A 21,338-nucleotide genomic window follows, 5' to 3' on the forward strand; every position below is an offset into this window, starting at 1 on the left:
TGTTTTACTATTGAGAGAGAAAATGAGAGAAATAAATAAAAGGAAACTAAAAAACTTTTAACTCAATTAGAAAGATAAAGATTTAAATAATTTGGTGCACGTGGATGTTTAGCCGTTGGATTGGACACATAGACACCCATGATGAGGTGGCACAAATCCTAAGTCTTTGTCCCTTCACCCCCACAGTGACAAAAGAAAGCCTCTCACTCTTGTTTCTCTCTCCTCCACCTCACACACTTCCACTCTCTCAAAAGGAGCAAGCTTTCATTTCATTTGCTTTTCCCTCGCACTCGCTTGGAAATTTCCGATTTTTCTACCTTGTTTCAGTTCCCTTCCCTCTGTGCAGTTTTCTGTTGTGGATTTTTCTTTGAATTTTACAGTGTCAGCAGTTCTCCTTTTATGTTCATTACTTTCATGGCTGTGCTGCTGCTTTTCTTCATGCTGCCACTTTCTATTTCTGCATCTGGGGGTATGCTTGTTTCGACTTCTATCTATCTTCCTTCTTTTTTTTTTGCTTAATGCCTTATATCAGCTCCATTCATCCTGCCATAGATTTAAGCCTAGCTTCACATTGAAACTGGCATTGGTCTCTCATGGTTTAATCTACTTTCTTTTTTATTTGCTTATTTTCTTAATTCGATTGCTTTTGCCTTACTATTTTGAAATTTGAAGAGGAGGGGTTGGGGGCAAGTAACTGGTAACTGGTAAGTGCCTATTTCATTTTTTTTTGTGAGAAATTCTTTTACTTTGTACTGAGTCTACGATCTTTCCTTTCCCGTCTTTGGTGGGAACAATGTTGTTGCGTCCCTGCTCATACCACAGTTGCTTTGCATTTTGCACTTAACTGCATTTTTTGTAGAAAAGTTCATGGACTAAAATACCCTTATTTGAGAAAGCCATGGATGAATATCACTAATTCGTAGCTATAAATGAAACTGTCCCGAGAATTAAACAATGAGGTCCACAATATTAAATGAGCTAGCCTGCCATCTGCTGTTTATAAATAAATGCATTATCAGATTTAGCATGAAAATCTGCATTCTAGAATAGGCAATTATGGTTACTCAGAAGAATAACAAAGAATCTTCACTTATGTCACCTGAAAAAGCCTCAGGGACAGTGGGCGGTGGGGTGATTTTGACATCTGAAGACAAATACAAAAACCTGTCTTTATGTGGTTTTCTGAGTGTAACTAACGCACTACTTATATTATTACCTCTGGAATATACTAATCAAAGTAGTTAGAAAGTGATGTAGCACTTCATTCTGATCCCTGCAGTTCCCATGGGCTATGTTGCCAACTAAACTTACTATATTTTATAATTTGTAGCTTGCTAGTTAAAGTGAATTTCTATCTTGTGTATCTTGGATGGTAGAAGAGCTTGGTGCTACTGATGTGATAGTGTAACCTACCAACCAGCCATCATATGAGTATGTTACAATTCTTTTAGAGAAATCCATATCTCCTTAGGTCCTACCCTTACTGATAAGAACAAGAAACACACATGGGGTGACTGGTAAAAAAAGCTGACCTCAACTTTTGTCATGGCTCATGTCTTCGTGATCAAATATGTACAATGCAGCTGATGTGTCAGGCCACTACTAATTTGATTGAATCACAATTTCGCCATCTATAAATCCTTGTCATACTCATCATCATCATTATGATTATTATTATTTATTATCAGTGTCTCTGATGGGGAACCTAAATGTTTGATCATGTAAGAACTACGTGCAGTTATGCTATACATAATCCTGATTCCAACTAGGCTATGTTCCAGAATTTGACTTAGGATCTGCAAAAGTAGGGGCTATAAACTTATCACACTCTTATTCATGGATATAATTTCTCATCTTTTTCAAGTTACGATGTACCAGCTTATTTCTGTAAAACTGTAACAAGATATAATTCTTGAATGTTGTTTTCTTGCTGTTTCACTTGTGAAGCTGAGCACTGCTGCTAATTACTATAGCAGGCTATGTCTTTTCACAAGACAGGTGATGTATAGATTATAAATAATAAATTTATAGAGCCAGCTTGTCAGTTAAGTGAATTATTATCCATCCTCCTTTTCTTGAACCATATGTTTCTCAAGAAGTACATACATTTGTTTAGATGTCATGCTTCATATTTAATTTGTGGGACACATGGTAACCCAACTGACCATCTGGTGTTGTCACTGATTATGATATGAAACATCCTCAATGTGTTCTGAGTTTTTTCTAGAGAAATCTAGGACCTAGAAAAGGGTATGCACATGGTGGTAAAGAATGCTAAAACATAAATTTTACTTCTGCATCTCGGATTAATGTTCCGATAGTGCTCTTATTTTGTTTCTGAAGATTTCTTTTAGATTGTTAATATCCTTTTTCTGAATATATACTACATTTATTTGATCTACTTGATTTGCCTTACAATGAGATTGAGGGTTTATACCTCATTTTTCTTGTAAATAACTCAATTCCACTAAGTCTCTTGTGTTAAAATGAAAGTCCTTCATTCATAGGCTCCTTTTTTTTTTTCAACAGATGCTTTTATTGGTGTCAACATTGGTTCAGATATATCTGACATGCCAGGTTCAACAGAGATAGTTTCTCTTCTGAAGGCTCAAAGTATCCAACATGTCAGACTCTATGATGCTGACCGAGCGTTACTTCTTGCACTTGCCAACACAGGAATCCGTGTAACTGTTTCTGTTCCCAATGACCAGCTACTTGGCATTGGTCAGTCCAATGCCACTGCAGCAAACTGGGTTACTCGGAATGTCATAGCTCATGTCCCTGCTACCAACATCACTGCCATATGTGTTGGATCTGAGGTCCTAACTACCCTCCCAAATGCAGCCCCTATTATAGTCTCTGCCATAAATTTCATTCACTCTGCTCTTGTTGCTGCTAATCTAGACCAGCAAATTAAAATCTCTAGTCCGCACTCTTCTTCTATCATCCTTGACTCTTTCCCACCTTCCCAAGCATTTTTCAACCGTACATGGAATCCAGTCATGGTTCCCATGCTTAAATTTTTGCAATCAACAGGTTCATATCTTATGCTCAATGTGTATCCATATTATGATTACCAGCAGTCCAATGGTGTCATCCCACTGGATTATGCTTTATTCCGCCCCCTACCTCCAAATAAGGAAGCTGTTGATTCCAACACTCTGCTGCATTATACTAATGTTTTTGATGCAGTTGTTGATGCTGCTTATTTTGCAATGTCAGACTTGAACTTTACAAATATTCCTATTATGGTGACTGAGTCAGGATGGCCCTCCAAAGGTGACTCATCTGAATCTGATGCAACTGTTGATAATGCTAACACTTACAACAGTAACTTGATCAGACACGTCCTGAACAATACGGGGACTCCTAAACATCCTGGAATTGCAGTTAGTACATATATTTATGAGCTTTATAATGAAGACTTAAGATCAGGTCCAGTCTCAGAAAAGAACTGGGGGCTATTTTATGCTAATGGAGAACCAGTGTATACCTTACACTTGACTGGTGCTGGTATTATATTTGCAAATGATACAACAAACCAAACCTTTTGTGTCACAAAGAGTAATGCTGACCCTAAGATGTTACAGGCAGCACTTGATTGGGCTTGTGGACCAGGGAAGGTGGATTGTTCCCCTTTGCTGCAGGGCCAACCATGTTATGAACCTGATAATGTAGTTGCACATTCTACATATGCTTTCAATGCATATTATCAGAAGATGGATAAATCTCCTGGGAGTTGTGATTTTAAAGGGGTTGCCACTGTCACTACCACAGACCCAAGTATGGCAATACATACTCCTACATAAATATATGAGTTGGATAGAAATATGTGTGTACATTTATTTGTGAAGCCACTAGAACACCATGCTATAGGCTATAAGGAAACATGCATGTTTGCATCCAGGCTTGCACCTTAACTCAATAACCAGGCTTGATAGAATTACAAGTAAGATGAGTTATGATGAAACTTGTTTCAGGCTTACTACACCCTTTATCCCTCTATCTTCAATTGCAAGAGTTTGGTCTATTCAATTTAAACTCCTTTCGGAAGTGGTTCAATCTTACCTCAGACATTTTATTTGGTGACCAAGAGAGCTCACATGGCACATAATTAGCTTATGTGGCACCTCAGCCATTCAACACAATCTATGTGCCACCTCTGCACTTTGCATCTCCAAATTTATGTTAAGATAGGACCACATTTGAAAGAATTTAAGATTGATGAGACCAAAACTGTGCGACTAAAAACAGGGGACTGCAATTTTAAAATTGAAGTAATTAGGGAAAATAATCCTTTGACGTTAAGTATGAGAATAGTGGTATTAAAATCTTGCTTATCAGTTTGTTTCAGAAGTATATTTGTTCAAATTATGGATGATTATATTAATGTATTTTGAATTGTTGCATGAACGAATTCCATTTCCTTAGCATCTTTTTGACATAAAGCATATCTTCTAATTAGTTAGTATGAAAAAACTCTCAAATTTGCAGCTTTTTTCTTTCTTGTCCTTTTTCTATTGGCTCGGATTTGTTATACATCAAAGTAGGTCTTGCATAATGAATTTCCTATTTAAAATTACTTAGCATTTTAATATAACTGATATTTATTGTATTATAATTTTTACAGGTCATGGTTCTTGTATATTTCCCGGAAGGTATGATTTCTGGAGTCTATGTTAGTGTGCTTGTTGTCATTCCTTTCCGAATCATATGTTCTAGTCTTGTTCTTATTTTTAAGATGTCTTATTAATGTATTTTTCCAATCCTCATCTCTTTCAGCTCTCAAAGTTGTGAAATGACTTTGTATTTTTTTTCATCTTTGGTTGCATATTTATGGTGAAATACAGTCATGGTAGAAAGGGAACCAGAACAAATGGCACATCACTGGCCCCATCTAATTCCACAAGTTCGGGCTGCTTGTCACAATACCACGACAATGGTGGATTTTTCACAAGCTCGTTGATTCTAGTTCTACTTTTGTGTGCAGTTGTGTAAAACTAGGCTTATCTTCTGTTCAGCTTTGGAATATAATTAATGGAGGCATTCTCTTCTGTCTTCTGGAAGATTGCGTCGCAACATAGTTAGTGTTCCTTGCTAGAAATTATTTGAGTTGTCCAATTGATCAAAATGTATATCGGCAATTGTATCATGAGTTGTCCATTGAATTTTGTACAAACAGACCAGAGTAATTATTTGACATCATTGCTGTAAACATAGTTTTCTTTTCCTTTTAATCACAATTTGTATTCTTTGAATAGGAATTATTGTCTCCGGCATCATTTGGAATACTTTGGCATGATGGCCTTTATATGGTACACAGCTGATGAATTGGATGAATTTAGAGAAAACCTTCATTTTATAACTCAGAACAATCAAACTTTAAGTACATTCATGAATGCAAATAATATCATCATTCATCAGCCATAAAATTTACACAAATTACAGGAACTTGATGGCTTGATGCATGATAGTTGAAACCTATCCCAAGTTGCACGTCATTATAGAACATCAGTATATGTATATCCATGAGAATTTTCATCACAAACTTTACAGATCAATGAAGAGTCTGAAGAAGTGCAATTAATGTGTTGCTTACAATATGGTTTGTTACAGAAACTGCACTTGGGAATCTGTAACCAACATTCAAGGCAAAAGATATCTTCACAGTCTCCCTCTTCCACTTCTCCGGATTCAATGCATCCACCACAGTTTTCACACTTTGGAATACAAAAATTGCAACCCCTACATGGAGCTAGGGGCCATTCCCTCCTCGTGCAGTGCCCTTTGGGGCAATCATAAACCATCCTCACCTCAAAGCACCTGGGACATATCTCCAAATCAATAAGCCGTCGGCTTTCTTCCTGCTTAAATACTGAAAAGTTACATCGTTTATGATAGTAGACAGGCTCTTGCTGCTCCTCTAATGGTTGATTCTTTCCAAGGTTTACGATAAGCATGTCAAGATGCTCCTTCTGTATGTTGTAAATGCCGTTTATACTTAAGGTCTTTAAGCAATTGCTTCTTTGGCATAGTGTTTTCACGGCTCTTAGAACTCCTTAAGGGGTTATGCCAGTGCATGCTGGTATATGCAACTACAATCCAAATGAGACAACACTTCAATCGTACTATGTTGGCAGGTGCCTAATATTGTATTTTATCAAACCCTAGTTTTTCCTCTTGTGTATGTATTCAGTTTCGCCACCCTTTTGAGAAATTGCTATTCATTTTTCAATAATTTTACAAAAAATCCCCACCAACTAGTTTGAACAAACAAGCAAGGATAGCCACACACACTTGCTATCCATTGAATTCCACATCCCTTAACTTAACAGTGTCCTAATTGATAAACACGTAAAAGTAACCTCATAATTTCATTCAGGTAAAGCAGGAGAGCAACGCTACGAACCTTGTTAATGAGAGGATTTTGTTGAACGACCCTTTGGAGCCCCTCGTCGGTAACGTGCATGCAGTTGATTAGGGCGAGAGTTTTGAGGCTACCATTGGCCTTAGAAGTGATTTTGATTAAAATATCATCATTGAGTCGCCAACTGAGAGGCCTTTGAACAAAAACATTCAACCATGGTAATATGTCATTGTTCACTGCATCCCTAAGAGATGTGCAGACTTGAGACATGACCACAACCTCGTACACAGGAAGATATGCCAAGACCAGAAACATAGCCTCGTGAGGAGCCTTTGCTTCACTTGCTTCCTGCTCAACCTCAACCGCCTTGGACTTGGAAGACTCTTCCATATTAACTTTATCTATCACTGTTGGGTATGGAATAGTGTCATACGTTAGCTATATGTGGTTCAAGGTATGCCAGCAACACACGATAAAATGTTCACTTTTCCCTTGGGTAAGAAGGGCTTTTGTTTTTAGAAAGAAAAAAAAAGCTATGGAGGTATAATTATTGATAAAAATATAAATCTATCTAACAAGTTGTAATTTCTTTTTAAACTGTGAATCAATTATGAAATGAAATGCCATTGGAAATCATTAACTAGTTGTAATCCCTCATTTCATTGATGTAGGATTGCCTGCTCATCTCCAAAGAAATTTCTTATTTTCTCATTCTGTAAAATACCTTTTCTCTTTCCTATTTTTTTTTATATTAAAAAAACTACTTTTCTCCCAAGGTGGGCTAAAAAATAATGTCAGCATTGCAAAAGTAATATTGAATATTCCAATTATATTGACACCTCCGACACTAAACCGTTAAACCAACAGTGCAGAAAATATCATTAATAAGTAATAATAAAGGAAGAATAACAAAAAATATGGAAGCATAGACCAAACCCGTAAAATTTCAAACTATCTGAACCAACAGTTTGTGATACCATATCTATTATTTTAAACACTCAATTATTTTAAGTGGTGTGGTGTAAGAAAAATAAGAATGATATTTGAATATTCAATTATTTTAAACACTTCATTAATATTTTTTATTTTTTTTCATATTTTTTTATCACATCATATCACCTATTATTTTTATAATTTTTTTTGTCTCTCACTATGTGTTTATTGGCATGTTGAGTGTTCAAATATATTTTTCTTGAGAAAAAGAAAAAATTCCTATTTTTTTTGGTGACGAAAGAATACAAAATTCCTACACTCGAAAAAATAGAAATGTATTAATATGCATTATATTGAAACAGGTTTCGGATAGATAATAGATTTGTGTACTGTACCAATGAGTCAAGTGTCAATTTGAGATTGAAAACTCTGTAAAATATCTATTTCTGAGCTGAAGAAAGAGTATCTTTTGCTTGTCACAACAAATTACACACTCAAATACTCTCCCACTCCAAACTGAAGTGCATCAAATCAAATACTTCACAGAGTACAAATGTCTTTAATTTGTAATTTCACACATCCATTGGTTTAAAATATTAAATTACTTTTAGTTCCCAAGGAGATGTGCATATAACTCAGTTGGAAGCTATGAATGGTCTAATGGTTCAACAGCTGTCTTGAAGAGAAGGACATAAACCTTGTCAATGGAAAAATACACGAAACCACCAAAGGAATGAGTAACATAGGAACCAAAACTAGTACCCACAATGCAGTGCCAAGCTGGACCATACGAAGTATCAAATTCCTATAAAAAAACCAGAATATTTTTGTTATGAACCAATCAAGCAGGGGCCAAACAAAGTCGCTTTCAATTTAGAAATGAGCAGTGTCTGCAAGTAAACAGCCAACGCTTGGTGTTATATAGATTCATCTAATCTCCCACTCATGCATTGTTACTTCTTCCTAACAATACACTTTCTAACATACTACTTCTAACGCATCCTATATTATACTAATTATGAGTGAAATTTATTAAATAAAAAGTGAAACTCACAAATTTTTGTAATTTCAACAAAACAATTTTGTTAATAATAAAGAATGTGAGAAAAAAAAAAGGAGAGTTTGTTTGTTTTTGTCACTTTATTAGGAAATTCTAGAATTATCATTTACCATCCCTAAGCCCCCCATCAATGAAATGAGAACCTATGTAGCAAGCCACCTAAATTCTTTAATAATCAAAACCAACAAATCTATAGCCATACTTATCTGGCTTTTTTCATACTCAAAAAGTTACATATAGAAGACCATATGCATTATGCAATCTAGAAAATGTACTTGACGATCTTCACAGTTCACATAAAAAAGATAATTTAATCTTAATTGGACCAGAGGTACCAAACACTTCAGGATACTCAGTACTTTTCATTTATTGAAACTTCAAGTCTTCTCCAATAAAACAGAAAATAAAATTGGAGAAGCCTCAAAAAGGCAACTGCTGATAAACCAACAAAACGTGCCATTTTCAATCTCTTACAATCCAAGCTTCGTTTGTATACTGTATAATAGCACGCAGGATCAAACCATTTTTCACCAAATCAGTTGCTACAAGTAAGATTAAAAAAACATATCAATTGCATCCGACACAATAAAATTAGCAAGCAATTAGACACATTTCATAGATGTTCACTCAATTGACAAAATATCTACACCCCAAATCAAAACCAACTCTCATAAAACTTGTGATCCTTTAACAAAAAAGACTTAGTGGTCAACATCGATCAAACAACAAACATAAAACAGTAAATAGAGGAAGAATAGCCATAAGAGAGCTTAAGATAACTGTTAGTCACATCAGACAAATTTTCATAATTTGAAAACCTTCCAAATTAGCCATTAAGATTTCATAGTATGTATGCGGCAAAAGATCAGAACCCAGAAACAGATCTTGTAAAGAAGTCAAGATACTTAGACAAAAATAAAAACAATAGAAACAAAAAAGTAACCTTCTTAAGTGTGAGAGCCAGGCGTTTACTATCAAGCTTCTTTGATGGCATAGAATCCAGGAGATCACGTGCACAACGAAAGGCACGGTTCTGAAGAGGGAGAGGCATGTCACAAGCTCTGACACGAACGTTATTGTGTTGTAGGTGATCATGCTGCTCTTGTTGCTCTATGGTTTTCTTCTTTTGTATCAAGCTTTTGAGAAACTTGCTTCTTCTTTCTAGCTCCTCCTGTGCACCCTCCATCTTCCCAACTCACCCTCTCATCACTCACACATCAAACCCTCATTCTTCTCTTACACACTCTTGCTTTCTCAGATAAAGCATTGCCAAATACTCTTTGCACTCTATTTGTCTTCTGGAGGGGCCCGGGCCCCAAAGAGAGTAAAGGAACAAAGAGAAAGTAGAAGTAGAAGAAAATAAGTATGGGAAGATTAAGACAGAAACATAAATTTAGTGTTGGGTATGGTATTGGTTTTTGAGTTGCGGTGTTTCTTTTAATGCATTTATTTGTTGTTGATGTTGCCTTCGTTGCCTGTAGACGAGGTCGTTGGTTAAGGCGCATAGATACTTTGCAAATTCTAGTATATTAATATCAATACTTTGATATATATGCTGAAAATTGCTCTTAATAAAGCACGGGCACGGGGATTAACCCCCATTAAATTGTTTCAATTTAACCATAAGTCTTAAGTTCGAATTCTGGTTAGGTAACCATTTTAAATAAGAAAGAAGAATTCTATTATCCATAATAATTTTATCAGATTCGAATATAATTGTCTCTAATGAAAAATATATGATCTAGATAAAAAAGAAATATATCCCATCAAGGATATTTTGAAATTTAAATATTTAATTTATCCTAACATAACCAAATTTAAAAAGAAAGTGTTTATATTATAGGTTTCCGAATATTTTACATGTATTTAGCCCAGACAGCTATGTGGGTGTGGTTTTCTTTTTATATTTTCTTGGAAGGGGTTATCTTAATTTGTCCTACATATTAGTTAGTATATAGTATATACAGCTGCGTTTCTTTGTTGCTGCAATTTTTGAAGTAAAAGACGTTGTGGAATCAGGAATGATACTCGTTGCCGCTGCTTTATACAGTCGTGCAAAATCAATCATTTTCACTTTTGCTTTTTCCTTTTTTTTATCCCTTTAACTAGCAATAAATAATTTCACTTTCCTTTGCTTAACATTGACAAAACCTGTTAAGAGGGAACAGGTCTACCACTCTTGTCGTGGATTTGGCCAAAGTAGAAGTTTCCTAGTGGCTACAAACAGTATCTACTGTATATTTTTTTCTCCTAAAAAAAGTCACAGAAAACTCGTTTCTCGCAACTAATGTGTGATTCTTCAAGGTCGAGGAAGTTATGAATTTTTTTATGCAGTGAGAAAGTTATGAAATGGCTAAGCTATATCTACAGGATTATATAATTTTATTAGTTTTCCACATGGAGAATGACTCAAGGGTATATCATTTATATTTTATACTCATTTTTTTTGTGACAAGCTCATATTATAAATGCAGAGAAAACAAAAATAGGTCCAACTATAGATATTCAAATGATAAAAAATCAAGACAGAATTTTGCGATCGAAGAGAATAGTAAATGTAGAGTCCACTAAAGAAAACTTTTGACTGTGGTAAAGAAATACAGAGTTACAGAGATGTTGGAGTTTTATGAAATTAATTGAAACATGTTTAGCTACAACCAGTATCCGAAAAACTGAAAAGACATAATATGAAGACTACTCAAGATATTTAAAGGTTATATAGTTTTGATGATGACCAAAAATGTTTTACTACGGTCAGTTTCAATGATAGACGTTGGTAATCAACAAATTCCCAATGTCTTCTAACGAAGTAAAGGGAAAAACACTGTCACTATATAGTTTTTTTAAACCTTTCTTGATCATTTTATTCATCATTGCTCAATGAGACCAAATAAGGAAATTATCAGTGATAAAGGCGTTCAGATCTCATGTTCTCTGCAATTTCAGTTTCCCATCGGTCTCCATTTTCAAGAAAGTTCTCTTTGTCATATAGAAGCTCCTGCAATAGAAAACATTTAAGTAGAAACTAGAAACCATTACTGGCATGCATTAACAGATAGTACTTAAACATAGAGTTAACAACAAAGCTGGAAAGATAAATGAAATACCTTTTTTGGTAGAGTAGGACTGTGCCCTTATCGCAGGCCATAGTTTTGCTATGACTTTATACAATTTGTTGTGCAAAATAGCAAAAGGGATCCAATCATATGTTTGCGCTTGTAGGACTAAATAAATAGGAAACTTTTATTTTCCTTCTATACTACTACTGTCACTACTAATAACAATAATAGTCAGAACAAACAAAGATTTTTTTAATATCTGATATGAATTCAGGATGAATATTTAATATTATTCATTTTATTAGGATTCCAGGGATCTACTAACAATCCATAGTACTCTCTAGCTTTCAATCCAACTTTTTCTAAACAAGCAAATGGACAATGAAATCAAGGACATGTTGAAATGAAATAAACACTTAGATGCCCTGCTCAAGCATTGCTCGGACCCTCATTGGAAGAACATAAAGCCGGATGAACCCAGCAGCATCTGCTTGATCATATATCTGCCCACTCTCAAATGATGAAATGTCTTGGCTATACAGGCTAAAGGGACTCTTTCGACTGGTTACAGTAACAGAACCTTAGTACAATTTCAAAGTCACCGAACCTGTTGTTGTCTCTGTGATCTTCTGCATTAAGGCATCCATGGACTCCCGAAGCGGATCAAACCATCTGCCAGCATATACTAACTCTGCATATTTAAGGGCTAATGAATCTTTGACTTGTATTGTTTCTCGATCAAGTGTCAAAAACTCCAGCTCGCGTGCTGCAGCAAACAGGATGGTTCCACCTGGAGTATCATAAACTCCACGGCTCTTCATACCCACAAGCCGATTCTCAACCATGTCGATCCGGCCAATTCCATGCCTTCCACCAATCTCATTGAGCTCAGTAAGTAAATATGCTGGCCAAAGCCTCTTCCCATTGACTGAAACAGGAAGGCCCCACTCTATCTCAATTTCCACATATCTGCAATACATAATGCGCTCTTTCAAAAATGTGGAAGCTATATATAAAGTGAAATCACAAGACAAAAGCTTACTCTGCTTGATCAGGAGCATCCTCAGGATCTACAGGCATCATGTACATGTCCTTTTTAGGCTCATTAGCTGGGTCTTCCAAAATATCACTCTTCAGTGTCACAGATTGAATATATCAGAAAATAGCAACATGTCATTCCCAAAATAGTTTTTGGAGCTACAGTGCATAAAGCATTACCTAGATCAAGATCTGTAGCAAGTTCTTGCACTACAGCATAGAAACGATGCTTTTGCATTCAATTTGATGATTCACATGTTCTAGGGACTTATTCCTTAAAAATTTAAATGATGGTAAAAAGGCGCCTAAACGATGGAATTTTAAATTATTGAGGGGCCAAGTTGATTGTTAAATCTTCTGTGGACTAAAGTGATGGTGCTTGTATTCTGGAAGACAAAATGAGGGTCTACACAAGATAAAAAGTACATGGAAAATGCATTCATAAATAGTCAATGAATATAATATCTAGCCCTGGAATGAATATGCTTGTGGGAGCACTTACATACAATAAGTTGAGTTTAATGGTGAACCATGGACTATTTCATAGTCTAAAAGAAAAAGGGATAGAGTCTTGATTTCAGATGCCAACATGACACACTTCAGTTATCAACATATAGGCAGTGTTTAGTAAACATGTTAGATATTGCTTGGTGCATCTCCATTTTCAAAAATATAACATAATAATAGGGCATGAGTTTGAAAAATAGTGCATTTTGATTCCACTAAAAAGAGTAGAACAAAGAACAGAAAAGGACACTGTATTCCATTCTATCCACACAACAAACACTATCATAGTAAACCACTTGCCTCCAAAGTTGGATCTTCACATGTTACATGACTATCATGATAAGTAATAGTGCTTAGGCCAAAAGAAAATGACAAATCATTAGACATAGCAAACTTCAACACTATAACTGGAGCTATATTGAATATCACTGCAAAACATACCTCATGGCTTAGGTGCCAAAGATTCCTATCCCTGCTATATATGGATTTCTTTGTCACAGGAACGGATATATTATGCTTTTTAGCATACTCGATAGCAAGTTCTCTACCTGTAATATCCCACTCCCTCCATGGAGCCACAACATTTAGCTTGGGGTTCAGAGCAAAGAAAGTAAGTTCAAATCGAACCTAAAAGTTTATATAGAATGTGTTAGCATAAAATAAATGACATGATTAGTGTTGTGAACCTAATAGCAAGACATGCCTGATCATTTCCTTTCCCTGTACACCCATGGGAGACAGCATCAGCTCCAACTTCTTCGGCAGCATCAACCATCGCCTATCAGTCAATAGATACCAATCAATCTATGTTTATAGAAGGGGGAATAAAGATAAGTGCATTCCACTATCATTGTCATTATGATTCTTCTTCAATATAAAAAGAGTGACCACTGCACTAAGAGCTAACAGAAGAAATGGCTTTACCAAAGAAGATGAATATATTATACTGCAAGCACAAGTACCTTCGCAATTACAGGGCGGGGCATTGAGATCCCAAGCAAATACTTCCTCTCGTAAACTGCATCTTTTTTGTTGTAGGATGCCCGATGTTTAACTTAAAACTATCCCACATTGTTTAGGCTGTAAGTGGTCAAGGGCTACACAACTTCCAAAACTATGGCCTGCGGTTAAGTGCACAGTCCTACTCTACCAAAAAAGGTCTGTCATTTCTCTTTCCAGCTTTTAGATACCTACTGGATCACCATTTGCTTTTCACATGCATGTGTTTCCTGTGTATGCCCCCTTGATTTGTATCATAATTTTGTGATGCACAAACTGCAGAGGATGAAGAAAGGGAGCAACTTGCAAAGGAAATTTCAAAGGATTGGAGTTCTGATATTTAGTTGGGGAGCCTTTCATGTTCAGTTTGATTTTTGTTTTTTTCTGTAATGTAACTAATCAATCATTGCCAATGCTTTGGATGACAGTGTTTGAGCGTAGCATCAACACACTTTTTCTCACTGAAATGGTTCGAGGTTTAATGCTGACACTGAAATACTTCTTTGAAACAAAAGTTACAGTAAGTGTCTTCTAAAACTTGTTGCTGGCCAAGATTGTTGCAGCTTCTAGTTAAATGCATGATTTTAAATGCAGATTAACTATCCTTTTGAGAAAGGCCCTTTGAGCCCCCGTTTCTGTGGTGAACATGCACTTCGACGATATCCAATAGGGGAGGAACGTTGCATTGCTTGCAAACTTTGTGAAGCTGTAAGTCTTTGATTGTTTATCCTATAGTTTTGGTTTAACGATCGTTGAGACCATGCATTCTACCCAGCATATGACTGTATGACAGCAGTTTCCTGTTGCTTTCATAAACTGGACTGTTACTAAGCTTGCCAACTTTTGGACTCTATTTTGTATATACAATTGTATGTATATGTTACTGGGGTGTGGCTTGTTGTTGGTTATATAGAAACAAATGTACAGCTGCTTTTGAATTTAAACAAGACATGGCAAAAAGTGCAAGGCATAAAGCCTTGTGGTAGGTTTATGAATCTGTGCCACATCATTAGTTGAACTAGGTATAGGTATGTGCCTGCAATCACTAAGGTAGAAATCTGTTTAACGTGAGACCCACAAAAATCGGTGATTTTTAATAAATTTAAGTCAAATCATAGAGAAAGTGTCGCCAACATGGCTTGTTTTCCTATACACCAATAATAGAAGTTTTATTTACTTTGAATTTTTTTCTTTATTACTGGTACACTAGTACTGCTGCAACATTATACCTGTAATGTGGGACAAACATATTAAGCTAGTAGAGAGTAGGGATAGAAGCACACGTACATATTAATTTATAGGAGGACTAAGGAGAATGTCTAGATTTTCAGTCTCAAAACATAAGTTTTGAGGCCAAAGCATCTAGTAGTCCCTAAACAATAAGATCCTCCGGTTACTACAAAAATATACTACTTTGATAAACAAGTGATAATAATTTTAAACTAAAACTCTCGTTTGCCAGAAATCCTAAAGTACCATCTACCCCAGATAAGTGAGCTATAATCTATTAATGAATACCCCGAGTAATAATTAGTAATTACAGCAAATGATCAATCTATTATTCCATTGCCCCAATTTCCTTTTTCCATGTTTACTAAGGAGATCATCATTGGCAATGTTAATATCTTATACATTACAATATTTTTTTTAAATGAAATATTAACCTAAAAATTTAAGTTTAACATTACGGATAAGGTTAATAGTTTTTTTGTAAGATGATTATTAATTATTAATATGATACGTTTTTTTTAAGATGATTATTAATTATTTTTTCATCATTGATTTTTTTGTGTTACTACAAAACCTTTAATATGGTTCTATTATATTGATGCAAAGTTTTAATAGAATTATTTTATTTTTTAATGTGCAGTAACGATAATGAAGTTTCATAAATTAGTGCTTGTGAATTGAGGAACTGTGTTGAACGGTCCAACGATAACAAGAATACAAGATCGAATGCAAGTATTATATATATATATATATATATATATATATATATATATATATATATTTAATTTTATATTCTGTTTTGTTCTACTACTTTTAATACTATAAGAGAATGTCAATGCACTATATATGCGCGATGAATGAAAATGAAAAAAAAAATATTAAATTGTAAATAAAAAAAATGTATCTAAGTCATTGATTAATCATTGTTGCACTTGCTTCAACACTAGGTATGAAATCGTTGCTATGTGGTGTTGGGTTAAAGTACCAGATCCAAAGTTTTGTTTATAAACCCATATATAATTTGTTAATGGTTGACAGCGACCACTCGATCTATTGTTAAATGCAAGTCAACCAAGTATTGCACTGTGCAACAAGTTAGGAAGAATTTAATGGTTGAGATGAATAGTAATCATGTATGTTACAGTTTCGGGGCCTAACCTTTCTTAACTATTTCTTTTATATTAATGTAGTTATTTTTATTTAGTAGGGTCTGATTTTCTACATGATAATATTTAGATTTTATTTTTAAATATAATGACATTTTCCTTTCTTTTGTTTTATAATTTTTTGTTATTATTTCAAAGGCTATAAGTGATTGCATATGCAATCAAATAATATTAATAAAAATGTAATTAAATAAATTTTCTTTAGTTTTTCATTTTATACTAATTTTGAGTATAATTGATTTCGGAATTAAAAGGTAGGAATATTTATTAATCTTTGCTAATATATAGGACAAACATATTATGAACAATAATATAAGGATTGACAACTTGTTTTTGAGAGACACCAACACTCAAGTTGTTTCCTTTTTTAACATTGCAAGGAACGAAAAGACAGACATAATCACTAGGGAAAAGCCGGATAGCATTAATTGTTCAGTTTTTTCCATCTTCATTTAATCAACAACCAATAACAAATCGTGATTTCGTATCAATTCATATCGTACAAGAAAGAACGGCTCGAATCACAATTTATATCTCAAGTCATATATTTAGTATATTCAATCTTGCTAAATTAAAGATAAAACAACTAAAAAAATCACATATATTAACAAAAATGTCACATCTATTACCAAAAAGATCACCATATAACTCTATTTTGTAAATTAAATTTTTTTTCTCTTTAAATTTATTTTAAGTCTTTCTCATCATCATTGGACCAACCCTTCATATATTGGAATTATGATGACAAAATTGACAGCATGTATGAAGTTAAAAATATGTGAAATTAACAAGAAGAAAACAGTAATATATAAATTATTCTTCAATCATAACTGATCTTGTTCAGATCGACCTGACTCAAGTATCGTGGGCATGTCGAATTGGTATATCCATTAAATATATATGAATCCTCAATGAGCGAGTCATAGGTTCAACTGTTGCTGGAGCTGTTGAAACCATGGCTACTCCCTGGTTCCCTCGCTGAACATTTCCTTGCCACCCGGTAGAAGCATGAGTATATCCAACCCCAACCAATTAAACAATAAAATCATCGTATATAGGACCCCACTAGCACCACATACTTCAATAATATTGCAATTAATGCTATCATTGGTTAATCAATTAATTAGTCTCTTTTTATCATATAATATATAATTTCCTCCAAACTAAATATAAGCAAATTTAATTCTTTAAAAAAATATAATAAAAAATGATATAGTGATCCACTGTAGCGTCAATATAATATAGTAGCATAACTCTTTATTGTTAATATTTCTTGAAAACATTTAAAACACTGTTTCAAAGAAAAGAAAACATTTAAAACATGAAAAATTATTTCTCAAAATTTAATTTTTAAGTAGTTTAATTCAACCTTACAAAATAATTTATATAAGATGTAAAAGTTATCTCATTTATATATTCTTTATATTCTATTTCTTGCTATAATTATTTCCAAACATGGGACTTGTGATTTTTCTAATACTAGGTATTTTCAAACAAGCATTTAAATAGCTTTTGGGGAAACAAATTGAGAAAACATTTGTAAAGAAATAAAAAGTTATATATTTTAATTATTAAGGTCTGTCAAGTGATAAAATTAATAATATATATGAGATCATAAATTTAGATTTTAGATTAGTGTGATTATTGTAAAAAAAATAATCTTTAGACACCCGTAAAACAAAAAAATTTGGGTTCTACTACGGCTTGCAAATTGGCAGTTTCAAGTAAGAAATTTTTCAACCCGTAAAACTATATCAGTATGGACAGGGCATTGAATATTTGATTAATTCAGATAATAAAGTCATTTCTTAGCAATTTAAACACAACCATTTTAAATTGACGTTTAACAGAAGCATCGTAGAAAGTAGAAACACATTGTCTTAGTTACAGATCGAACTGGATGTATTCAACGGCTCATGCCCTTTTCGACTGATGGAGGTGTTGCAGCAGTCATGGCTACTTCCTGAATTCGTTGCTCGACATTTCCATGCCACCCTAACCATACCAAGTTGAAACAAAAAAAGGAATTTGGAATGCTTCTTCTGCATATATATATATATATATATAGCTGGGTATTTATCAAATACATAATAATTACATACCAATAATCATGTCAAATCCACGTTGTTTAAGCTCACGATATTCTTGACAGAGGGCGCAGGACTCGCAGCAGCAATGAAGCAAGCAATCCGTACAACAATTTCCCTTTAAACCATATTGCCGTCTCATCTTGGAGCGGTAGAAGCATGAGTATGGCCACCCACAACAAACCAGCGTATACAGAGCCCCACTAGCACCACATGCTGCATATATACTGAATAATTAACAATTAATGTTGAATTTTTTCTAGGCTTGAAAACTATTTTAATTCTTACACGTGGATCCCCTGTCAACAATTTCTGCAACTCGGCCAAAGGTAACACATGGACACCACCACGTTATGCAACCTGAAACAAATTTAAAATCATATCATATATTAAACTTGAGAAAGATCTAATTGTATTATGAAGGTACGTAGTGTGTGTGTGATATTATTATTTACAGTTTCCACAATCGGAGAAGCAGTCACAGAGGCCGGTGGACCAATCGACTGTAGGTTTGGACTGGGGTGGTGCTACTGGAGCGTAGGAAGAAGCCTCGGTGGTCGCCGGAAAACCGGTTGCCGCCGCTGCTGGCTTTGTTGGATCTGACCCTTGTTGCTCAAGCATAGTTATTGGACTTGGATTCGATAAAGAATCAACTTGTCTTAACTATTTATGCACTCAAGAATCGTAAAACTAGCTTGTTTTTTTTAGTGTTTTTATTTGAATTATATTTTTACTTGATTTTTTTTATCCAACTTAATCACAATTTTAACTTAAATGTATTTACTTTAATTTAATAATTACTAAGTATGAAATTATTTAAAATATGTAAAGCTATACTAAATTTAATGTAACAAGTGTAGTATTTAACATGTGTATAACTATAATAGAAATCAATATATTTATAAGTGGTTATTTTTTATAATTAAGGATATATATATATATATATATATATATATATATAAAAGAATAAATGTATTGATATATAATTTTTAATATTTTTAAAATAAATATAAATTATATGAAATGAGTTTAATAAAAATAATGGTTTCATATAAAAAAAAGTTAAACATGATTTGTAAAAAATATACACATTAAAATTTAAATATAAATGTCTAAGAGTCTATTAATATAAAATAATAATAATTATAAAACAAAAATCTCAAATGAATTTGTCTTTAACATGAATATTCATGTGACAAATAAATATAAGTATATATTTATAAGACATAAATAAAATATACAATAGTTAAAAACATATAACTTTTATATTTTCAAATTAAAAAAATTTAAACATTATTGATATAAAAAGTTATATACATTAAAATTAAATATAAATATCTAAAAAAATTTAAAATAAAAAACCCTATAATTATAAAAAAAATGCACATTTCAATGAATTTATTTTAGTATAATTACCTTTGTGAAATATGAATATGAATAAGGATTAATTGAATATAAATATAGATATAAATTTGTCTCTTCGATCTCTAGAAACAATACATTCAACGTGAAGCAATGTATCTTCTCACAATTCGGCCTCCCTGTGCAATATATATATAAACTTTGTCGTTTTGGTTTCCAAACACTTACATGGAATGAAGCAAACAATGGACATAATAATAAATTTAAATGGTGCCTATTGAATTTACACAACAAAATATGAGACAATAAAAAACAAATACATTTAGCTGCCTCATTTGCATCTGATTAAGCCAAAATTGGGGCAATCAAAGATAAAATATTTATTTCTTTTTATGTTAATGATTATTATAGAATAAAGCAATCAGTGACGGATTCACTCGTTGGAGTGTGGCAATTGTCCCACAAGATTTTTTTTTATTTTATTTGTAACTATTTGAATAACTTTTTTTTTTTGCCTCATGAGACTATTTTTTAAAAAAGTATGTAAAAAATATAAAAAATAAAAAAGAGAATAAATTCATATTAAATTTATTACTTTATCTTTTTAATTTTTAGATTTAATTATTATTTTAATTTTTTAATTTAATTTTTAGATTTAATTTGAACTTCTAATTTTTAAAAGGTTAACTTTGATTTGTTTATTATTTTTACTGAATAGTCTCTTTAATTTTAAAAAATTTAATTAGGTTCTTTTATTTTTTAAGATGAATTCAATTTGATCTTATTTTTCTTCCATCGTCTCTAAATATTTGAAATTATTTATTATAAAATTATGTATTTTGTAAAAATTGATGATATTTTTTTAAAGAAAATATTGTAGACTATTTCTTACCACCAGTAAAAAAAATTACTGTATCCGGCATTGAAAGCAATTTTACGTAATTAAAATTATGTCTATGGACTAAACTCTAAAGCAAAGTTTGAATTTAAGAAGAAGAAAAAAATAAAATAGAGAAAAAAATTGTGTTGTTTTCAGTTTTGGAAAATAAAGATATATTACACTCCTCATTTCATGGCTCTATGAAGTCTTTCTCCAACAGGGATCCTCTCTTCCAAGTAAAGGCTGGCCCAACAAACCCCAAATCAATTAAGCGATTCTCTTTGAGAGAAGTTGATAGCTCCCCTTGTCCTTTCGCATTAACATCCATGGAAGGTTGCAGTGCTCAGATATTTCCTCCATGGCTCTCCCATTTATGTGAGGGCTGCCATAAATAGCAGATAACAACTAGGGGCTTCCATTCCTGTTACTTACTTTCATATGAATAATTATTACTACTTAGTAGCGCATATTCCTAAAAATAATTTCATTTCATGACATAGAAGAACATCTAAGTTTGATTTTCATAAAACATATACTTAGAGAGGTGAGGAATATTAAGTATAATTAAATTTTGGACTAAGAATTAGTTGCACAACTTGTTCAAAAGGTTAAAAAAATGTCTTAAATTAAAATATGTTCTATCGGAAAGC

At 33.2% G+C, this 21,338-nt stretch overlaps 4 protein-coding genes and 2 pseudogenes across 5 annotated transcripts; 2 read left to right on the forward strand and 4 right to left on the reverse strand.

Moving 5' to 3' along the window:
• Window positions 1-5,877, forward strand: LOC100778217 (glucan endo-1,3-beta-glucosidase 3). 2 transcript variants are annotated; one of them, XM_003532459.5, is made up of 4 exons: window positions 1-469; window positions 2,530-3,783; window positions 4,631-4,658; window positions 4,851-5,877. In XM_003532459.5, exons 1-4 carry the CDS (start codon window positions 400-402, stop codon window positions 4,996-4,998), a joined length of 1,500 nt encoding a protein of 499 aa, XP_003532507.2. In that variant the 5' UTR covers window positions 1-399; the 3' UTR covers window positions 4,999-5,877. The 2 variants fall into 2 exon arrangements, with proteins under 2 accessions (XP_003532507.2, XP_006584863.1); XM_006584800.4 differs by lacking the exon at window positions 1-469 and adding an exon at window positions 480-1,721.
• Window positions 5,341-6,757, reverse strand: LOC100778758 (F-box protein SKIP28-like; annotated as a pseudogene).
• A 983-nt stretch (window positions 6,758-7,740) lies between these two features.
• LOC100305536 (uncharacterized) lies at window positions 7,741-9,625 on the reverse strand. The gene is given in 2 exon segments (NM_001249819.2): window positions 7,741-8,105; window positions 9,304-9,625. Coding segments are annotated over 2 exon segments (402 nt in total). The 5' UTR covers window positions 9,547-9,625; the 3' UTR covers window positions 7,741-7,946.
• A 1,738-nt stretch (window positions 9,626-11,363) lies between these two features.
• Window positions 11,364-13,739, reverse strand: LOC100779819 (argininosuccinate synthase, chloroplastic-like; annotated as a pseudogene).
• A 139-nt stretch (window positions 13,740-13,878) lies between these two features.
• On the forward strand, window positions 13,879-14,759 carry LOC121175260 (NADH dehydrogenase [ubiquinone] iron-sulfur protein 8-B, mitochondrial-like). The gene is made up of 5 exons (XM_041017846.1): window positions 13,879-13,941; window positions 14,044-14,122; window positions 14,246-14,296; window positions 14,389-14,483; window positions 14,558-14,759. The coding sequence occupies exons 1-5, from the start codon at window positions 13,879-13,881 to the stop codon at window positions 14,681-14,683; spliced, it is 414 nt and encodes a 137-aa protein (XP_040873780.1). The 3' UTR covers window positions 14,684-14,759.
• A 3,347-nt stretch (window positions 14,760-18,106) lies between these two features.
• FWL3 (protein FW2.2-like 3) lies at window positions 18,107-19,089 on the reverse strand. Its single transcript, NM_001248229.3, has 4 exons — window positions 18,902-19,089; window positions 18,735-18,806; window positions 18,462-18,662; window positions 18,107-18,354 (listed from the first exon to the last, which is right to left on the reverse strand). The coding sequence occupies exons 1-4, from the start codon at window positions 19,065-19,067 to the stop codon at window positions 18,266-18,268; spliced, it is 528 nt and encodes a 175-aa protein (NP_001235158.2). The 5' UTR covers window positions 19,068-19,089; the 3' UTR covers window positions 18,107-18,265.
• Window positions 19,090-21,338: the final 2,249 nt, after the last annotated feature.

This window comes from Glycine max, chromosome 8 (assembly GCF_000004515.6).
Source record: "Glycine max cultivar Williams 82 chromosome 8, Glycine_max_v4.0, whole genome shotgun sequence".
Classification (NCBI taxonomy): Eukaryota; Viridiplantae; Streptophyta; class Magnoliopsida; order Fabales; family Fabaceae; genus Glycine; species Glycine max.